General features: G+C 41.6%; 1 protein-coding gene across 2 annotated transcripts in view; it reads left to right on the top strand.

Moving 5' to 3' along the window:
- The window catches only part of LOC115629343 (teneurin-a), a 208,077-nt gene that overhangs the window by 109,633 nt on the left and 76,774 nt on the right, over window positions 1-21,670 (top strand). For both annotated transcript variants that reach the window (XM_030525793.1, XM_030525792.1), the window contains exons 4-5: window positions 18,202-18,220; window positions 21,137-21,417. In XM_030525793.1, the coding sequence (XP_030381653.1) occupies window positions 18,202-18,220; window positions 21,137-21,417 (300 nt within the window). The remainder of the gene's footprint in view (window positions 1-18,201; window positions 18,221-21,136; window positions 21,418-21,670) is intronic.

The raw sequence follows: 21,670 nt of genomic DNA, 5'->3' as shown, positions 1-21,670 counted from the left end.
CACTCTCGATCATAAGCTCATCCACATTTCTATGCCTAAAGGTATTTCCTTCGTGTCTGTGATGTCTAAGCGATAGTACGTTAATGTAAATAACTTTTATGGAGCACAAATAAAATACTTTACCACTAATCCAGAAAAGTTATAGCAGGCTTAAAATAGGTTGCAGTATAGTGAATGATTTTTTCTGTGGAGTAGAACTTATGTAGTAATAAGTTAATTAATTAATTATTTTATTATTATTTTATTATTATTTTATTATTAGTAGTAGAACCGATGTGAACAGTCTTGCAGATTGGTAGACAGCTGTATATATAGGTGTAGGATAGATAGGTATCGGATAAATGTCGCTATATATATATGCTATATATATAGGTGTAGGATAGATAGGTATAGGATAAATGTCGAAAGAGAAGCGATCTTAATGTTTAATAACAGTACTGGTTGATTCACAAAGAATAGTAATATATATTTACAGAAAGTGATAGAGATAGTTAGATACATATAGTGGATCGACAAATAGAGGAATCTATAAATACACATAAGCTTGACCCTTAGTCTGTCCATCTCTGAATAGCCTTGAGGAAGAGCTTCACTTCCTAGTGGTTTCTTTTCTTTAAATGTTGAATTTAAGCCAACTTTGCGGCTTTGCATTTATGGGGCAACCGTCTTAACCCTATTATGCCCCTCCTCTCGCTGCCCTCCCTCTCAACGTAACGTGTGCACTGTTGTCAATTTTAATTGTTCGCCTGCAACTGTGAATACAATTTGCATGCGAGGCGAAGCGCTTGAGCGCCAAAACCAGGCTGACAACCATTGAGCTCCAACATTTTCCCCACTGTATCTGTATCTATGTCTATATCTGTGTCTGTGTATGGGAATGGGCTTGTGTGTGTGTGTGTGTGTGTGTGTGTGTGTGAACGCTGACAGCAGTTCAATAGCACTTTGGCAAATGCCTTGTGGCTCATGGCCCCTCGACTGGATCGGCAGCAGGGCTTCCAAAATGTAAGGCAAGGAACGACTGCTGCAATGCTTCAAAATTCAACGTTGACTGCGGCTGCGCTTCCTCTCTTTGGCAGGATAAACATGTTAATTTCGAAAAATGCAAAATTCTATAATCCGATTTAATGTTTTATTCATTTTTCAATGTGCCAGAGAATGGTGGCGAATGTCTCGGGTCGGAGTTGGGCGGATGAGCTACCTGGCTGGATAGGAAAAACGCCCTCATCGCTCATACGCTACGTGTGCCATACACTGACACACCCACACACCCACACACACACACACACACACTTGCAGCAATTAGAATTTTAAATTTGTCTGCCGTTCGTCGTCCTGCAACGTTTGCCGTTTGTTTTTACTTTGGTGCTGTTGCCTTGCCGTTCCTTCTATTCCAACAATTTTTTGGGCCATCGTTCGCTCGCATTCGCATTGGAGTATGCATATACATTATATATATATATATATATATATATATATATATATATATGTATATCTATAGTACGAGTATATACATATATATTTGCCAATATATTTTATCGACGTCTCAGCACTCGCCTGCCTTCTGTCCTTCTGGTGTTGGCTCTCCGCTCGTCCACGGCGAGGGCGTCGCACATTAACCTACTTTGGGCGAAGCGTTCTCTTGACTGCCTCGACTGTTTCTTCTTCATCATCTGCTTTTGCTAATGTTGCCTTTTATCCTTGTTAGATATTCAAATTTTCAGTATTTTTACTTTGTCTATGACTTGGGTGTGTGTCCTCTACGTAAGTGTGTGTGTGTGTGTGTGTGCGTGCGTGCGCTTTGGTTGCTCGTCCTCGTGTTGGTGGTGGCTTGGCCGCCCCCACGCAGCTTTGACTGTCAACATCTGATTATGCGTTGACACCAAATTTTTTCGGCACCGACTTCTAAAGTTACTCGCATTGTTCTGTATATGTGTGTGTGTGTGTGTGTGTGTGTGTGTGTGTGTGCATTGGAAACTTTTTAGGGCAGGCTATCAAAAGGAGAGCACAAAGGGCTTTAAACGTGAATTTTATGAATTTCTTATAGATTATTTGTTGACATTTATGGAACTAGGAAGTCAGTTAAAGAAATTCCTATCCAGACTTGTGTGAAAAACTGAAGATATTGAAATATTTAATTATTATTATTTAACAATTGTATGTTGTTTCAGAATTAATCCTAAATCACAAAATTTAACATATATAATGATATTCTGGCTCTACAGAGCAACGAACGAATTAAAGCTTATTTTATTTGTATTTTTTATAATCAATTAATTATAGGAAATATTTAATAAATCACTGCATGCTTCCGTATTGATGTTATTGAGGCGTCAATCTATAAATCACTCAAAAAACTGAAACTCTGAAGTTGGTTCGCAGAGGCTTAAAGTTCAAGCTAAAACTTAGGTTTCCTCACTGAAATTCTTGGATAACAATACAGTGCTAAGGCTTCAATTAACTTTTTACCTTAAAAATAATAGCCTGAATTAAATTTTAAAGACAAACTGAAGCTTTTCGCTTTCCAATAATAGGCGTAACATAATTTGTAATTATTTTTAATACAAGTTTGTTTCAAAACATGTTTGTTAAACCGAGCCAGCACTCAAATAAACCACCTGAGCAAACGAACTCGTCCTATGCTCCAGCATAGTAAAGGATTGCTATCTAATGTGCTGCACGAAAGGACTTTGTGTTTGTAGACCTTGAATCTCTCAGGCTCAATGCAAAGCAGTAGTTTAAGGATGCTCCTGAACTGGACTCTGAGCAGTCGTCCCTCATTACCAATCGAATGGAGCGTAGTGCTTTTTGTTCCGTTTTTAAATGTATATTCGCGCAAATGTCTACAAGAAGTATGTCAAGCCGTAATGGCTTGACACAAAGTCCTTCTTAATTCATTGACGGCTTATATTCATTTTCATCGCCTGTTCCTTGTTCCGGCGCGGAAGGCGACGCTTGATGTGTCATATTGATTTTTCCTGTCACACTGTCTCATTATGTGAAAATGTTTTCAACAGCAGCAATAAGAGGGGAAACAACAACATCAACAGGAACAGCAACAGCAACAACAATAATATTAACAGAAATAACAAGAAAATGTACAGTAATGGAGAACTCTCCAGCGCATATTTAAAGGAGGCGCCCGGCTCTCACAATTCGACGGCATATCTTGCAGATACTTTCGGGGACCCTTGTCGGGTGCTGCGCAGCTTTTTTGCCTTCCCCCGCATTTATTTACTTTTAATTTACTTTTAATTATAAATTCATACTTTTCTTCATTGGGATTAAGCTTTAAATAACGGTAAACACGGCGCTGCATTCTCTACCATTTTTGCCTTTAACCGCTGTCTCCTTCTTGCCTTCACACTTCACTGCCTCCCTGGCTGCCCGACTGCCCGGATCGCAGCCAGCCCGCCACTTCCCACATCCCACATCCCAGCCACTCTGTGTGTCTTGTTTGTTTTGGTTTTTCAAAAATTGTTTGGGGATGCGTCATAAAATTGTTTTGGGCATATGATTTATGCCACAGCCGGAGCGGCGTGCAGGCCGAGAGCTCGACAGCCCGCGCTAGTATTTAAAGAGGCTCACATCGGGGACATGCTCGGCACTCTCCTGGCTGTGTGGGTCTATCTGCTGCCCGTAGTTGTGTGTCTGTGTCCGTGTCTCTGTGTGTGTGTGTGTGTGTGTGTCCTGTTTCTGTTCGTGTGCGCACGCTTGACGCTTAAGGAATTAATTTCAAGATTCACTTTCACTTGGCCTTTTTGGGTTTATTGAAAATTTAACATCATGCCAACTAATTTAGATGATGGCTTGGTAGGGAGCATCGCTCCGCCACTCCGCCACTCCGCCACTCCGCCCACTCCATTCCTCTATCCCAACCAATATTGAAATCGATATGGGAAATAATGAAATTTCTTGTGGATGCGATGACGTAGTAGCGACAAGGAAGGCAGTGGCATGAATAATAGAGCAGGACTTGGGACCCATATTATTGGCCTCAGTCTTCCCAATGAGAAGAGCCAAATGGATCAATTCATATGCATTAGTCCGCCCATTTGTACATTCACTTACTCGCTAGAGACAATTGAGTTATGTCGTCGATTTAATTGATACCTCAATCAGAATCAATCACATTTCACGCACAGCTCAACCTATTAGGTACAGCAGAACACTTTGGAGTCTATTTTTCATGTCCTTTCAAAAGGACTGCTGGCAAATCAGCAAAGTCAGGTCAAGTAACGAGCACTTTTCAAAACTGGAGAGCCACATTAGTTATGCTTTCAAGCTTAGTGCTTTATATGTATGTGTGGAGGCAGTACTTGAAAGGATGTTCAAGTGTTATTAAAGACTAGTTTTCTTTAAAGGACTCTTTAGAGTGAAAGACTTAATAGCTGCTTTAAGCTGCCCTTCCCATCAATGAGGTATGTGCTGGATGTTTATAAATGGACCTTATTTCAAATTTATGTTTCCTTGTTGCTGATAGCAGACACATCCTTTCTAAGTCGGAATTGCTGAAAAGTAGTTCCCGGTGGTCGTGGGGTAAGTGCTTGTAAATGAGATTAAACACCCGCTGCGCGAACATGCCCCAAAATAATATTTAATGTTGCAACATTAAAGCGCACAAAGCAGCTTGCACACACACACGCACACACACACACACACACACACATACTTACCAATTTATTTGTATAAATAAATTTATATTTTTTGCATCCATTTTATGTGTTGTCGGCAGCTGCTTTGAGGCGCCACAAACATTTCCAGACTTGACTGCAATGTTCAAATTTTTGTATAAGCCCTCAGTGTGTGGCAGTATTTTCTTGTTGTTGTTGTTGTTGCTGTTGTTATTGTTGACTCGGCTGCTTCTTCCTTTTGGCATTTCGCGCATATTTTGTAATTTTTTGCGCTGCAGCAACAATAACAACAAAAGCATTAAGAGCAGAGAATTTTGTGTAAACAGAAGCCTCTCTCGTTTATTTCTGGAATTGTGAAAGCTCCAGCACTTGCCAAACTTTGCTTTTTTGTTGTTGTTGTTGTTGTTGTTGTTTTTGTATTGTAGGCCACGTGCTCCGGCCTATAGGGTTCCTATTTGCAGGCAGTCCGGCCGCACCCTGCCTGCAGTTCATCACAGCTCTGTCTCTCGTGCTCATGCTTGTCTTCATACTCATCCCAATCCCTATCCCCATTCTCATCCTCATCCCCACATCCTCATCCGCACATCCTCATCATCATCCCCATTTATACGCGCAAATATTTGCGCTTTACTGCGTATTTTTTCTGTAATTTTTTTTTTTTAGTTTATTCTTTGTTTTGCCATTTGCCTACTACATGCTAGCTAGCTCCTTCTCGCTCTCACTGCTGCGAGTGGTGCGTATGGATATTCATTCGTTCATTCATACATTCATTCATTCATTCATTTCGGCAATGCAAACTGTGGCGCTCAACGCAACGCAACGCAACGCAACGAACCGAAATGAAAATGTTTAAATGAAAGATTGATTGGATTTTGATGAATTTCAGATACATATCCATCCAAACGTGTCTACGTGAGTGTGTGTGGGTGTGTGTGTGCGAGTGAGTGTGTGTGTGTGCGCGCCACACAATGGCTTCTTTTTTTATCTTATTCTTTTTTATGCCAACATTTGGTTTTTTCGATAAGCGCGCCCAAAATGATTTTCAGATTAAAGTAATTCAAACCAAAATGTAAGTCTATTGCGATTTCCCCATTTTTTCCAATCGCTGCCTGCTGCTTTGTTGTTTTTGTTGTTTCAGTTGTTGGCGTTTTTGTTGTTGTTGTTGTTGTTGCTGCTGTTGCTGCCTGTGCTGCCACTGCCACTGCCACTGCCACTAGATTTTTGCCAGATTTTCTGTCAATATGCATTGGAAAATTGGCATTCAATCAATACATTTCCCTGCCACATTGCATTGTGGCGTGCTCCCCGAGCATTGCCTTCACACGCTTGTCACAAATCAATTTCGAATATGAACCCAACGAACGATTTGGGAAAAGCCTTGGCTAAATGCAATCCCCCTAACTGTTCTTTCTAGCTCGAGAGCAGTCCGTAGGGGAGATTAGAGTGCCAGCCGCATACTATAGAGGAACTATTCGTGAACGAGTTGAGTCGCTAACTGTGGCAGAAACATTCCAGTTGCTGGGGTCCTAAGCAAACCTCATATCAGAGCTGTGGTCTAAGCTGAGGGTCTATGTCTGATCAGGGCTGACATTTACTTGGTTCAGTGGTTCCATTATTAGCTTTGACTCGGGTTCTTCAGGTTGTTATTTGAAGAGACAGACTGGCTTACTTTTTCACTACCTTTGTCTAATGTATTTGTCTTAAACCCCGCCTCAGGTATTTCGTTCCAATAAACTATTCGTAAAATGTGCGCAGTAATTAGAATTTTGCTTGAATAAGAGTTAATTAGTTTTATGGGCATTCCTCATTAGTTTTTTGGACTGTCTTTTATTTTTAAGCCAAATGTATGAGCTTGTATTGATATTTGATTGTTCTGAAACAAGAAACTGAAATTTAATTAAAGATAGGCAGTTCATTTACGATCTATCTTAACAGAAGTTGGCAATTTATAGAACTTTTGTCGTATGTGCCCCCTTATTGCTCGCCGGACACTTGCCACAAAGCAATTTGGATTCTTTTGGGACGCTTGGCTCAGCTCAAAGCATATTGAATTTTGCTTTTTATCATTTGGCGGACCACCTGCTGTGGCTGTCAACCACCCACCGTCCTTTGGCATCACACTGTACTCGTCCTCGCATGGAGGATATTTGGGAATTTTTGCGGCATTACGCGACTCTGAAGTGTTGCAATAAAATCCATTCGGCTAATAACGGAAATTGCTGAAGCGCTAAGGCCAAAAGAAAAAAAAAAAATGGGAAATCAGAGAGGCACAGCCCATTGGCAAAGCAATTTATGCCCCTGCCTCTCCACAAAAAAGAAAAATATATGTATATATACGTTTATAAAAAATAGGAAAATGGAAAGAAAAAGAACGCAGCGGGTAGTCGGCGCACGTGGCCATCGCTTTCACTTTGTCATTGGCAAGGTTCAATAAAATGAAAATATGAAATGCCATTTTCCATTTCCACGAGGCATAAATTGAATTAGACTTCGACGTCGACGTCGCAATTGCTGCAATCGGGGGTGCTGCCACGGCCTGAGACGAGGCCGTTGCAAGTGCAGCCGCCGTCTGGCCACCACCGTCACTTTCGCTGGCCGCCCCCGATGGTGGTGGGATGTCTAATAATAATAGTTCGAGGCAATAATAAATAAGAGGGCGTGGCACATTTTTAGACTGCAGATTTCTTGTTTGTGTATGGAAAAGGTCGTTCGCCAGTCGTCTGTCGTCTGTCGTCCGTCGTCCGTCGCCTGGTCGCTCGCTTCAAGTTAATTTGCAACATAATCTTTTAATCTGGTTTTTGTGTCAACTACACATGCACGCTGCCTGGACGTTGCCTCGGGCATGGACCGCAGCCCGGGGGCGATACGATGCCAGCAACCACCGAGCGTTTTGTAATCAAGCAACCCTTCGCTCGCATCATCGTCATCATCATCATCATCATCATCGCCATCGTCATCATCATTCTGATGAGCTAGGTTGTTGGTTGGTGATGGCGCAAAAATTGTTAGTGGTTGTTTGCCCCTGCAATTTATGAAAAATTCATTAGTTCCGTGCGTGTGTGTGTGTGTGTGTGTGTGTGTGTGTGTGGGTCGGGTCGGGTCGCATCTATATACCCATGACATATGAGTATAATGATGCAGCGATGAGATGACCAAAGGCCATAAAAAGTGGGCCACACCTCATCTAAGAGCAGGCCAGATACCAGGATTCTGAAAGTGTTTTTATTACGCCGGCTAGTTAGTGTCAACATAAAGAAGAAGAAGAAGAAGATGAAAGGGGGGTGAAAAGTTCTAATGGGGCGGTGTAGAAATGAACAATTTTGGCATCCCTTCTTCACATTTCCGCTTCTTCTCTCAATTACAAAAGTTTTCCCATTGATGCTTCAAAAACAAAGACTTTTCCGACTTTAAATGCTGTTGGGCTTTTCAGAATGAAGTGAAGTGGAAACTCGCCTAATTGGCTCCCAACAATATTTTATTTCGAAACTGAGCTAAAAGTCAACTACTTTCATAAATAAGGGCGATCTGATTTCCTTATTTCGTGGCTCTTAATGGCATTAATGAATAGACCTGTATCTGATTTTGGCCGGAAAAGTCTTGGGCATGTTTGTAACTTTTAGGATATGCCTGCTTGGCTGGCTGCCAAGATCCTATGCGAGATTCTTTCATAGTCACATACGAGTCGATTGCTTTGTTCTGGACTCCCTTATCATGGACTCGCAGGCCATCGAGAATGGAGAGCTGCTGCATTGGTTTCCCACTCTTAAGCTTTCGATATGCCAACTATTTAACACTTGGATTCTTTTGCGGAGTCTAGCCTTATCCTGGCCACATTATAAAGCTGCACAAATAGGAATGATCGATGCATTGTTAAGTATGTCTTCCGTCGTCTGCAGGCAAATCAAATTTTAGAAGACGCAGTGCCATTGTTTTTTGTACTCAACGTTTCAGTTGTGTTTACACGGGAGCGTCGGCAGGACGAACGACTGGCAGGGCTTAATCTGGAGGCAAACAACTCTTCAAACAGCCTGTGCCACGCCCCTCGCTGCTGGCACGCGTCGACGGGTTCAAGCTTGACAAACAATTAATAAGCCCTCAAAAAATGTTTGAGGCGCTTATCGCGCTCCTTTCACGCTCCTTTTCCCCATTTCCTTTTCATCCCGCCGCCGAATATGGCGAACGACGAAAGGAGGCGAAATTGAAGTCTACACACAAAAACACACACATACATGCATACCTAAAAATGTCACACTGTGCGTGTGTGTGTGTGTAAATAATTAATTTGCAAGTGACAGCAATTAAAGCCGCTTTTCAAACTTGCCAAAAATGTAAATATTTAATAAACCCATAAACGTGAAAACGCAGCAAAATGGCGTCGGCGACGCTCGAAATTGCCGCCAGGATGATAGTGAAGTGGTCGGCAGGAGGGTGGTGAGGAGAGGGGAGGGGGAGGGGAGAGCGAGACTGTGACTGAGAATGGGGGAGGGTGAGGGTGTGGATGGATGAGAGAGAGGAAGGTTGTGGGTGTAGATTGACAAACAAAGCGGCGCGCGACATTGCTGATAATGACGTTGGGTGTCTGTCTGGCTGACTGTCTAGATATTCTCGTTACAGTTGTTGTTGTTGTTGTTGCTGTTGCTGCTGTTGTTGCTGTTGTTTGGGGATGCTGGCAACGCCAAATTATCAACTCAATGGCAACAAAAAACTGGAAACTGAATATAAAGGGCCTGACTGCCTGCCTGCCTGCCACGAAAAAACAAAAACAAAACGACCAAAGAAGCTGAAACAGAGCAGAAAAAACGAGATAGAACAGCACAACTGAAACATGACTATGAAATACTCTAAGATATATTTCATATTCAAATAGTCCAAGAAGAATTCAAACTGCCCTGGAAATGCGACTTCTTCCCACTGGTCTCTCTGATAACTTGATGAAGACTAAAATGTTCTCCGCACATTACTTCCGTGGATCAGATGTAAACCTACTCTATAAGTATGCATTCCTTCAAACTAAAACTGTTAGACAAAATTAGACTGGCTTTATGATTTGTTACTGGAGAAACAAAAAGGCCCATCAGATATTCCTCTATTGCTGCTGTTGCATTCGTTCTGAGCAGAGAGGCATGCTCTTAGTCAATTGGCGAGGGTATGCAAAAAAAAGGGGACAGACGACAAAGCCGATGCAGAAAATCGTCCCTTAATAATATTAATTCCGCCGTCATAACAAAATTTAGCGTGGCGACGACGATGAGGATAAAACGCCAAAGGATGGCAGCTTAAAAACGGGGCAGTGCAAAACGCTTTGATCATTGCCAGAGTTGCCGCCGCGAATAGCTCTGTTCTCGTTGTTGTTGTTGTTGTTGTTGTTGTTGTTGTTGTTGTTGTTTTTGTTGTTGTTATTATTGTTGCTGTTGTTGCACCCACGCCCTTCAGCGGTTTGTCGGCCGTCGCTGCGCGTTCCCTCGGGTCGTTATTAGTCATATGGCATCACCAGCTCTGTTCGCATCAACGGTGCGCTTCGCTTGCTTCGGTTTCGTTTTCTACTTAGAATCACTTGCCATTTGCCATGCGAGAGCGCCCGTAACTGATAGCAGCGGGCCCGGGTCGAGAGTAGACCAACCCACACCCCCACCCCCACCCCAACCCCAACTCCCATCCCAACTTCAGCCTCAACCCGGAACAGAGTAGAGCGACAGCGACAAGAAGTAAAACCACCCATATGCGAATAATTGCAAAGAGTTGTCGGCACAACTGATTCCTATATCATTCACATGTGAGTTGAATTAGGGCTGCAAGTATTTGGATCCAATTAAAAAATAATGAATGAATTAAATTTAGTTAATATCTGTAACTTTCCGTCATTGTAGATGGAAATACGAATGACAACCTGAGTATTATTACTGCCATTTCGATGGCTTAGCAAAAAGTATTGTTCATTTATGTATTTATTTATTTATTTGTTTATTTATTTATTTCTGTATTTATTTATGTATTGATTTATTTATTTATTTATTATTACTGTCGACATAGGAGGAAATACATTAAAAATATAAAAAGCATCTTATATCTTATAGAAAATCCTAAGCAGGAGAAATCTAATCAAATAACAATAATGTCTAATTAGCGCCTTCCTTTTGGCTAGCTGCTCCTATGAATAAATCAAGAATAGGGGACACTTATTAGATGAGGCTTATTCTAAAAGTTCAAAAGATATTGAATCTGGGAACTGTTTTTGATGAGTGTTTGCTGTGATCCTCTCTTAAATAATCTTACCTCCTCTCATTTTTTGTAAACATTTATTATAGCACTTGACTCGCGAGAAGCACAACGCTAGTATCTTTCTGCCACCTATTATTATAGTTAGTAGAAGTGCTTGTTTAGTTTGTCTGCAAGCACGCTTCAAACTCAGGAGCTACTAAAGCTTCGAACACCAAATTTAAACGAATATGCTTAGGTTCATTTAGGAAGTCTGAGATCATTTCTCCCATCCAAATGCATTCCAGTTTCTTCTAAAGAGCACCCCAAGTCGCCTTGTTCTGAATGCTTGGAACTCAATTATTATTTTTTTTTAAATTTCTTGCTTTCTTCCCATTTTTTTTTGCAATGCTGCAGAAAAAATGCGTGTCTCTCTTTCTGTGCGCTGCACTGATAAAGGGCCATCTGGGCTGCTCCCCCTTGGCTGCGCCCTCCGGCCCGCGCTCTGCTCATTGCGTGCAGCGGAGCGTAAGAAAAGTGCAAACGGAGCCGCAGCAGCGCGCCCCCAAAAAGAAAATTGTGCAAAAAAAAGGAAAATCATGGCGAAAATAGAAATAAATCGTGTATAAAAAATTGTTCAAGGGGTTGAATTTTTTGATATCGTGTTTTTTTTTTTGTTTTCGCTTTTGTGCTTGTTGCTTTTACGCTCGATAAAAATTACTCATGTGTGTGTGTGTGTGTATGTGTGTGTGTGTGGGTGGGTGTGTGCGTGCAATGCTGGCTGCCCCCTGCGGGCGTGATTACCTGCCCTGGCAGTCAGTCAGCTGGCCAGCCATCCCTCGCCCTAGGAAGTAGAGGAAAATTTAATAAAAGCGCAAATTAATTTTGCGTCCACCCCACACTTTTTTGCTCTCCCTTTCTCCCTCTCGCTCCCCCTCTGTTTCGCTTTCTGCATCGCCTTCTTGCTGCTCACTTGCACTTGCATTTGTTGTTGCTGTTGAAGTTTCGAACGCCCAGTCCGCCTCAGTCCGCCGTCCGCTGTCCCCTGTCCGCAGTCCGCAGTTCCTAGCTCTCAGCTTTCAGTTCTCAGTTCTCAGTTCGCAGTTCTCGGTTTGAGTTTGGTCCGTCGCTTAATTTATGGTCTCTGGGGCGCTGTCTACAGATTTATGCATAATTTGTAAATGAAAGTCAGAAACTAATTAAATTGATTTGCCAGCGTGCCTTCCAGGCTGCCTGCTTTTCTTTTGGCTCTATTTTTCTTTCTGCCTCTCCCTCTCCCTCTCACTCTGTTTTACTTTTGATTTGCCGCGTTTGTCTGTTTTGCCCTTTTGTTTTGTTTACGTTTTATTTGTTGTTCAAGTTGTTGTTGTTTCTGATTCGGTTTCTGTTTCTGTTGTTGCTGCTGTGAGGCATAAGCTTTTGTCTTCGACTCTCTGGAGGCTTTTTAATGTGGCCAGAACTATGTAAAAGTTAATGCTGCTCACTCGACTGAGCAAAATAGTGCCAGGGGGCGGGGGGAATTGGCCGTGGCAGAGGAAGAGAAATGGGAGCCGGCTGTAGCTTGCTTTGCCCGCAGGTTTTACAGCTTCTCTCATTATTATTATTTCCCTTAAGTTGTTCAGTTAAAGCATACAAAAGCTAATCCTGTGCTGCCGATAGACGTCCGACTCACATTTCAAATGAAAACCAATTTTTAAGCACTTCAGATTACTCAAATGGATATGGATGGATATGGGCTCCTCTTTAAACGCTCATCAATTTTGATTTCTAAAAAAAAAAAAAACTACTGTAATGATAATCCAATCAAAAAATCCAAAACTCTATTTGATCGAATCCGCCCAATCCTTTCGACTACTTGTCGAACATCGGGCGTAAATAGCTTGCAAAAGATGCCAAAATCGGCACTGAATATATCTTTATACTTATATATAAAACAGTTTGTTCTGACTGACTAACTGACTGACTGACTGATTGGTGATAGGCAGCTGAATTTTGGACTCCAGTGTTCTTCTGCGCGATAAGAAGTGGGTTCGGAAAATTCGTTACTTATAAGGTTTCTTCGCTTTTATCTTAATTTTTTCGCATTGCTTCTGTACTATACTATACTTGCATATATATCGATGTCGCTTGTCGCAACGCTGATCTGTTACGCCTCCTACTGCCTTTTATATACATGTACATTAGTGGTGCTTGGTTCCTTTTCCTTTCCAGCCACTTTTCAGCATATTGTAAAAAAGTAGCCTTTAAAGAAAATTAAGCGTGGAAGTACTTGCTACTTGCTCTGATGGCGGTTTGATTCCACAACTAATTTCGAAATCCCGCGGGCATGACTAATTTCCAACAAAATAATAACAAAATCATTTGCATCCCGAGCTCCTACATACAAGTATTTGGCCCTAATGCGTGTGTTAGCGAAAAAGTACGATTATAGTATAGAAAAGTGTACTTTGTTACCACTTTTCACTCGACGCTTGTACTTGTTGGCTACCGCTTTCCGAGCTAGTTAGATGTGTGTGTGTGTGTTTGTGTATTTGTGTGTGTATAGAGTTTACGTACGAGTGTGTGCGAGTGTTCGTAGCGAGCTTGCTGCTTGCCAGCTTTTGGTTTGTTGTTGCTGTTTTCCAAATTTCGGTGGCTGGCCGGGCAATAAAGGCCAACTTTTTATTGGGCAACAATCAAGTGGCTTAAGCTCTGCAAACTAAAACTAAATGCGAATACGAGTACTAGTATGCACATGTTTAGCAACACTGGCAATGTGTATTTTCATAAACTGAAACTCGAATGGAATATTTTCCCCGGTTTGTTTATTTTTTTCATTTCTCATATTTTGCGCATATGAGGCGCCAACTGAAGTGCCTAGCATGTGGGGGGAGGGGGCGAGGTTATGGAGAGCTACCAAAAAGTTGCCTTTGCAGTTTATGTGGAGTGGTCAGGGCCACACACACACACCCTCACACACACACACACACACACACACATCCATACCAAGCATAGTGTAACAAGAAGAACAACAAAATAAAGTGGACCGGCGAGCAAACTATCCACTATGATTTTTACGATTTAGTTTTATTTTATTTTCAAGTTGTTGTTGCTGTTGTTGCCCGCTTTGGTTAGGTTTCAGGTTCGGTTTGGTTTTCAGGCGCTGGCTCCCAACTCGCCCGGCAAACTGAGGCAAACTAACAACGCCCCGAACGTGATTTTCGCGCAAATTTTCACATAGCGGATGCAGCAGATAAAGCCAAACAAAATTACACGTTGAAACGTGCTAGAAAAATGAAGCGCGAAATCAATAATAACACCCACGCACACAAACACACACACACAAACATATACACACACACACACCACAAACAATTACAAGCATCGGCTGTTGTGTGATGACTCTCTCTCTATAGGAAAGAACAAGTTGATGGAAGAGTAATGATTGGGACGGGCAGAGGGACGGGACGTGCAGAGGGAAGGGGATCGCTGGAAAACTCGCTACGTGGTTGCAGCGACTGAGCCGCAACTGCGTTTTCGGTTCGTGTGACGTGTCACGCACACTAATGCAACAATAATAGTTGGCAATTGTGGCAGGATGATGATTATGATTTGGATGGTGATGGTGATGATGATGATGAGACGGTTGTAGGCAGCAGAAGGGAGACTCTGCAGTTTGTCAAACAAATCAGCGCAACTAATTGATTGGACCTGCGAAGCGAGACGGGGACGGTGACGACGATGCTTGCTGAATACAGCATTTTCATGAAAAATCCAACAACTGCATTTAATGGCAGTGTACAGTTTCAGACTGCAACCAACTCTGCCCTGAACCTATTCTATACACTCTTACATTTTTTTAATCGCAACTCCTTGGAAGGGGTTCTTCATAAATGTTGGCTTAAAGTGTTAGTTTCTAGAACGCCCTCAAGGCTTACAATGAAAACGAAAACATAGTGTATTGTGAATATTTATTTATTTATTGAGCACAACGGCCTTGCGAATCCAAATATTTTCAATAATGAAGAATTTAAACAGCAACTACATACGAGTATATAACAAATCCGACATATTTGGATTTTAATAGTGAATTTAGTTTGTCCAAATTCTTGAATTGAACTTACAAGTTATTAAGCATTTATTGATATCCCAAAAGTAAAAGGATTTTTAAAATCAATATTTGCTCTTCTTCAATAAATAGGCTTCAAGTTATACTTAATAGACAATAGCATTTAAATGAAGTATAGCTTTACAAAATTGTTAAGCAAATAATTTTCTCTTCAATAAATAATCCGATTTTCCATAACAAAGCTGCTGAAAGGAGAAGCTGGAATACAATTTTGGAATTGCGAATTAAAATATTTACAAGTATGTAATATGTATAAGGATTTGAGTCGAGTCAGATATAAAGCAACTGACTACTGACTGGCCTTCAATTCAATTCACAACAAACGATTGTTGCAGCAGGGAGGTGGTGCTGGTGGTGGGGTGGTTGGGTGGTTGGGTGGTGGCGTGAGTTACGTTTATCTTGTGGACGCACAAGTTAGCTTTTAAATTAATGAATAAGAAACAGAATTCATATCTATGGCCAAACAACACTCGAGCGGACAAAGCTGCTGCTGATATTATCAGCACAGTGGCGCCCTCCAGCGACTGTTTTTGACACAATTTATGTTTTGCACTTGTATAAATTGCATAATTTCATTTAAAAATGAATGAAATCACAAACAAAACGGCAGTTGGGCAAAGAAAAAACAAAACAAACGATGCATTTGAATGAAAATTAAATTAAACAATTTGCAATAAAAACAAACAATAAAATTGCTAGTACATGGCAACAAAACATCTACAACTACAGCAACAGCAACAGCCATAGCTACAGCCACAGAAATAGCAACAGCAACAGCAACAATAATAACAATAACAGCAATTTTCACAGCAACAGCAACAGCAACAACAACAATTGCCGGACAAAATGGCATTTTTAAGTACAAAATGTGTTGCACTTAAAAGTATGCAACGTTTTTCCCCTCGCCTGCATGCGTGCATGTGCTCGTGTGCGTGTGTTCGTCTGTGTGTGTGTGTGTGCCTGTGTGCACGACCCGCGAAACTTTATTGCTACAACACAAAAAAAAGAAAAAAAAAACAACAACAATGGTCACATTGAGCTTTGCTGAGTGGCAGGATTGTCGTCGTCAGCGTCCTCATAGTCCTCGTCCAACGGTAATAATCACAATACACATGCTGCCAACACTTATGCAGAGGAAGCATTTATAATGCTACCTTAACGTTTTATTCGTAACTATGCTCCTTCACTCTTTCTCTCTCGTTCGGTCTCACTCCAACTCCAAGTACTTGCATAGCTCTTACCTTTATGGTCACCATTTGGTTCATTCTTCTGCTCACTCCTACTCCTACTCCTACTCCTACTCCTACTCCTACTCCCACTCCCACTCCCACTCCCACTCCCATTCTCTCTGTCTCCGGCTCGGTCTCTGTCTCGTTCTCCCGCTGCTCTCACTCGTCAACATTCTTCTCATTCCGGCTCCACTTGGTGTTTTTTGTGTTCATTCACAAGCCGTTTGTGCTCGAAAGTCGTGCTGATGGGCCCTGAACTGCTGCTTTTAGTTTGTTTGTCGCCCAACCGGCGGGTTGGGTGGGGTCCCCCCTGCTGGACTCCAGAAAACGACAATGGTCAAGCAAACACGCAAAAACACCGGCAACAACAACAACAACAACAACACACACCACACCAACACCAATGGCTAAAGAAATGGTAGCTACAGGAGTGTGAAGTGCAGGACAGCTTCTCTAAAGTGGAATCTCCACTACCTCATCCATTCTCCTTTCAAAATTTACAAAAAAAGCAATTTTTTAGTAGAACTACTCATATTTTGTAGAGACTTAAGACTTCCTTTTCGACATGACGGGAAATGTTTTTATAACTGTTGATCAAATGTATTCCAAATTCGAATTCATTTCTTGAAGAGTAATAAAAAGAATATAGGTTGTTCTTTAGGAAACTTTTGTGCTTTTTATTCTTCAAAGTGTAAGCAGAACATTTTAAAAAAGATTTGAGAAATCGTTGCCTTCAACATCCAAAGAATAATTGAGCAATGCACTGAATTTATTTTGTGTAACAATGCTTTAACTTGCAGTTTCCAAGTGGAGCCTTGGCTTTTATATTCAAATCGGATTAGCTTAGAGAATTCAAGCTGAATTAGGGCAGGGAAAGTGCTGTACAATTCGAGATTATTGCATAAATATTGAAATGTACAAAAATACTTATAGATGTTGGACTGTAGAACTACAAGTATTACAACATGGTCATGGACGTCCCGTCGTCGCTGCCGCCTCCCTCGCTCTCTCTCTCTCTCTCTCTCTCTCTCTCTCTCTCCTGTTCGCCCCAATCCTCTGTGCCAGCAACACTTATTTACACTGTTGTTGCTGCTGCTGCGATTATCTGCCCCGCCACACTAAATCAGTGCACACACACGCATAGTCGCTTATGCTGCTGTTCCCCTTCGGCCCCGCGTCCCCCCTCTGTTTCGATCTGGCTGGGCCCACTGTTTATGGTTTTTGGCTACAACTTAATTTAAATTGTTTAATTCTATTATTGTTGCTAATAAATCACAGGCACAGCATGTGCTCTCCGGCTGGCTTAGCGTGGTAAGCTGGCGCATGCACACATCACACACATACATTTTCATAGAGCTCGCACATTTGTCTTCTGCACACACACACACACACACACATACACACACAGACACACTTGCTCATACACACACAAATATGGAAATATACGCATACAGGCGTTTATTTTTAGTTGCTCCTATTGGTGTGGCTCTTGCTGTTGCTGCTCTTGTTGTTGTTGTTGTTGTAAGCGGCTTTATCGCTTTTGCACTCTCACATTGGCAAGTGTCGCTGTCCACCATTGTACTCTTACACACACAGACACACACACACACACGCAAATAAGGCCTGCATCAGCTTTCGCCTTTGCATACTTTTAGGCATTGCCAGCTGCCCGCCTGCTGCCACCCTGGCTGGCTAGCTGACTGGCTATTGCGTGTTATAAATAACACTGATCTGGTTGCTTTGGTTGCTGTTCTTGTTGCTGTTATTGTTGTCGCAACTGTTGTTTTGGCAACTTTGTTGTTATTTTGAGTTCTCGCATAAATTTCTCCACCATATGGCACATACACAGCTCAATATACAAGTATATGCAGTCTGTCTTAATATACATACGCACATTGCTAGAATACACACATACATAAATATATATATACTTGTATATATACATACTTGTATTTTGTAATATTGCTAATGGCTATGTATCTGAGGCATTGAGCATTAATATATGAGCTGGTATTTCGTAATTGCGTGCAAGTTTGAGCATCGGTGGACACCCGATAGTCAATTTTATGCTCACTTGGTTGCTGTGTGTGCAGATAAGCGTATTTAATTGGGTGGCCCAAGGCAAAAAACTCGAAATTATTTAAAATGACAAAGTAGTTTGAGAATCATATGTAGAACTCTATTAGAGATAGGAAATGTTTTTGTTGTTAAAGCGATCTCCACCATCTCCATTAAAATCAACTTGAGGCGGAGGAGCGTTTTTGGAATACGAGCCTAGCGTCAAGAGACGTTGAGATCTCGCTGTAAATAAGTATAAATATTTCTTGGATACAGAAATTTATTGCAGTCATCTAGATAAATAGGTCTTCTTGATTTGATTAAAAAAAAAAACAGATTGCATTATTACCTGCAGTATTGTACACGAGCTTGTAAAAAATCATTCAAAGCGTTGATTATATGCCTGCATTTAATAATCAAGGCAATTTGGCCCATACACCGACTTTATCGCTTATCTGTTCTCCCACGATCATAAATACAATTTCTTTGCGTAATTATATTTATGTGCCTTGTTGCATGAAAAAAAACCTGAAATGAATTAAAAGGCAATCGATTCCTTTGCCGGAAGAGCTTGTTACACTTTGAAGCTAGATCTTCAAAAAAATATAATTCAATACTTCCCTCCAAGCTATACAGAATTTCAACTACATAGCTTAACATTCTAATTTATAGTGTGCAGAAATGTTAATTGTTAAGCCTCTGATCAGTAACAGACTGCTGCATTGAACTTAAGGAGCATTTACAGTCTGCAGAAATGTTAATTGCCACCCTGTTAAACGGCCATAGCATCGCTATTAAGCCTCTCATCAGTAACAGAATGTTGCATTGAACTTAAGGAGCATTTACAGTTTGCAGAAATGTTAATTGGCACCCTGTTAAACGGCCATAGCATCGCTATTAAGCCTCTCATCAGTAACAGAATGTTGCATTGAACTTAAGGAGCATTTACAGTTTGCAGAAATGTTAATTGGCACCCTGTTAAACGGCCATAGCATTGCTGTTAAGCCTCTGATCGGTAACAGAATGTTGCTTTGAACTTTAAGAGCATTTACAGTTTGCAGGAGTGCTAATTGGCACCCTGTTAAACGGCCATAGCATTGCTGTTAAGCCTCTGATCGGTAACAGAATGTTGCATTGAACTTAAGGAGCATTTACAGTTTGCAGAAATGCTAATTGGCACCCTGTTAAACGGCCATAGCATCGCTGTTAAGCCTCTGATCGGTAACAGAATGTTGCTTTGAACTTTAAGAGCATTTACAGCTTGCAGGAGTGCTAATTGGCACCCTGTTAAACGGCCATAGCATCGCTGTTAAGCCGCTGATCCGTAACAGACTGTTGCATTGAGCTTTAAGAGTCTTGCTCAGAATTCACGGAAACCACTTGACTATGGAAAATGTATACAGTTGTTATTTAAATGAAATAAGTGTCCACTTGGATTGGCTTGGCGTTTCAATATCAGTTGATGTCAGTTGATGGTTGCACATGTTAGCGATTTCTAGTGCTAGGCGCCTGTTTTGAAGCACGCCAACAAGTAGGCAACATATTTTTCCTGTTTTTTCACCTTTCTCGCATTCAAGTGCTTGTGCGTATGTGTGTGGGCGCCTGGGTGTGCGTGTGTGTTGGACTCTCTTGTTAAGCAGAATGCGGTCAGCGAAAAATTTCAATTTCAGAGCAAATCTTTTGTGTATTTTTGTTTTTTTTTTTTTTTTGCTGTGGAGAGGGGACACTTTTTATGCTCAAAAGCCGCATGTCAAATGCAGAACATGATGCCGCTTGACCGCTTGATGACATATCTCATTGCTCTGCTCCTCTGCTCCACCCTCCTGCTGTCGCCTTCTCACTTTGAACAAAGCGGCGAGGCAAAGCCAAAAACATAAAATTTGCCAAGTGGACAAAGTGATGGCCCATGCGTTTGTCAAATGCACTAAAAAGCTGAGAATGATAGCGAATGAAATATGCATTGCATAGCTTGGGGCGATAAAACAAGGCAAAATGAAAATGCAATGGAAAAAAGGAGAAACAGCAGCAAAGCTCCCGCGACTGTTTTGTACTCTTCAAAACGAGTTTTAATTATGATTTAAAATTGTAAACATAATTTTGACTGTTTAGGGCTAAAAGTTTTTGCAAATTTACAACTATTGGTCGCTCTTGTTCTACTTAGAGAGATACAGATAGGAAAATGGACAGGCTTTGTGTCCGTTTCGGGTGTAGGGTATAAATATGGAGAAAAAAGAAAGCAAACAGACAGCAACTGGAATACAATGCGAGGCTGTTATCGAGCGTAGCCTGTAGCTGAATTTCCGCTTAATGTTGCCTGATAATAAAATACAAACACCAACACCAGCACCAACACCAGCACCAACACCAGCACCAACACCAACAGCTACAGCAACACTAACAACAACAGTAACAGTAGCAGAAAAAGCAACAGCAACAACAACAACAACAATGTGGCTGCTGTGCGAAGCGATAATGAAACTTTTGCCATGTGAACAACACAATGGGCAGACACACATACACATATACATACACAGACACACACACACATGCATTGATTTATGTTTTTTAATTTAAAATTTCCGCATCACTTAAACGTTAAAAGTAATAATAACAACAAAAACACAACAATGCCTCGTGATTTAAATATTGTGTATAAAATGCCGAAGAGAGCAAAAAAGACAGAGACAGAGACAAAATATATGAATATATGAAAATAAAATAAACACAAAAATTGCAATATAGAGCGTACATTTTTTACATGTTTTAATTTCCGCATTACAACAACAATAACAACAAGAATGAAGAAAAACAGCATAAACTCAATGGCAATCCCCCTCTGCCTCTGCTCTACTCTTTACAGATTGGGTCCCATGCAAAGTGCCAGCCATCAGCAACAACAGCAGCAGCAACAACAGCAGATGCCACAAAGTATGTCAACAGGCAGCAACACAATCGGCCATGGTGGCATCGATCGTGGCGGCGTTGTCATGCCCATGGGCGCTGGAACAATGCCCGGGGGCGTCGGCGGCGGCAACGGGGGCGTCCCAGTGGGTGGACCACCCATGGGCGTGGGACCAGGCGGCTCTGGTCCACATTGTCAGATAAGCGGCTCACAGCCATTGGTTATGCCTGGATTTCCATTGCGTAATTCCCACTCAGCGCATGCACCGCATTATTCGCCATATTCACCATCCAGGTAAGTGCGAACAACAGACACAGACGCGGCAACCGAAAGATAAAGTAAATCAGGCCAGGCTCCATGTTTCTGTATATTGGTGGCATATGGCCAACGGGGCCAATACTGTGAAACGCACGAAATGTGCTAAGTAGGCCCATATGGTTGCCTGAACTCCTCTCCATCTGTGGCCGTGCATTTGTTGTTTTTTTCCCCCTTTTTCTTTTTTTTAAGTCGCGACGCGAATCCGAAATGTGAATGAGTCAACAGATGA

The sequence above is a fragment of the Scaptodrosophila lebanonensis genome, unplaced genomic scaffold (genome assembly GCF_003285725.1).
Source record: "Scaptodrosophila lebanonensis strain 11010-0011.00,11010-0021.00 unplaced genomic scaffold, SlebRS2 tig00000142-arrow-arrow-pilon, whole genome shotgun sequence".
Taxonomy (NCBI): domain Eukaryota; kingdom Metazoa; phylum Arthropoda; class Insecta; order Diptera; family Drosophilidae; genus Scaptodrosophila; species Scaptodrosophila lebanonensis.
Note: the sequence above shows the minus strand (reverse complement) of the source record. Positions and strands in the feature narration are given on the sequence as shown.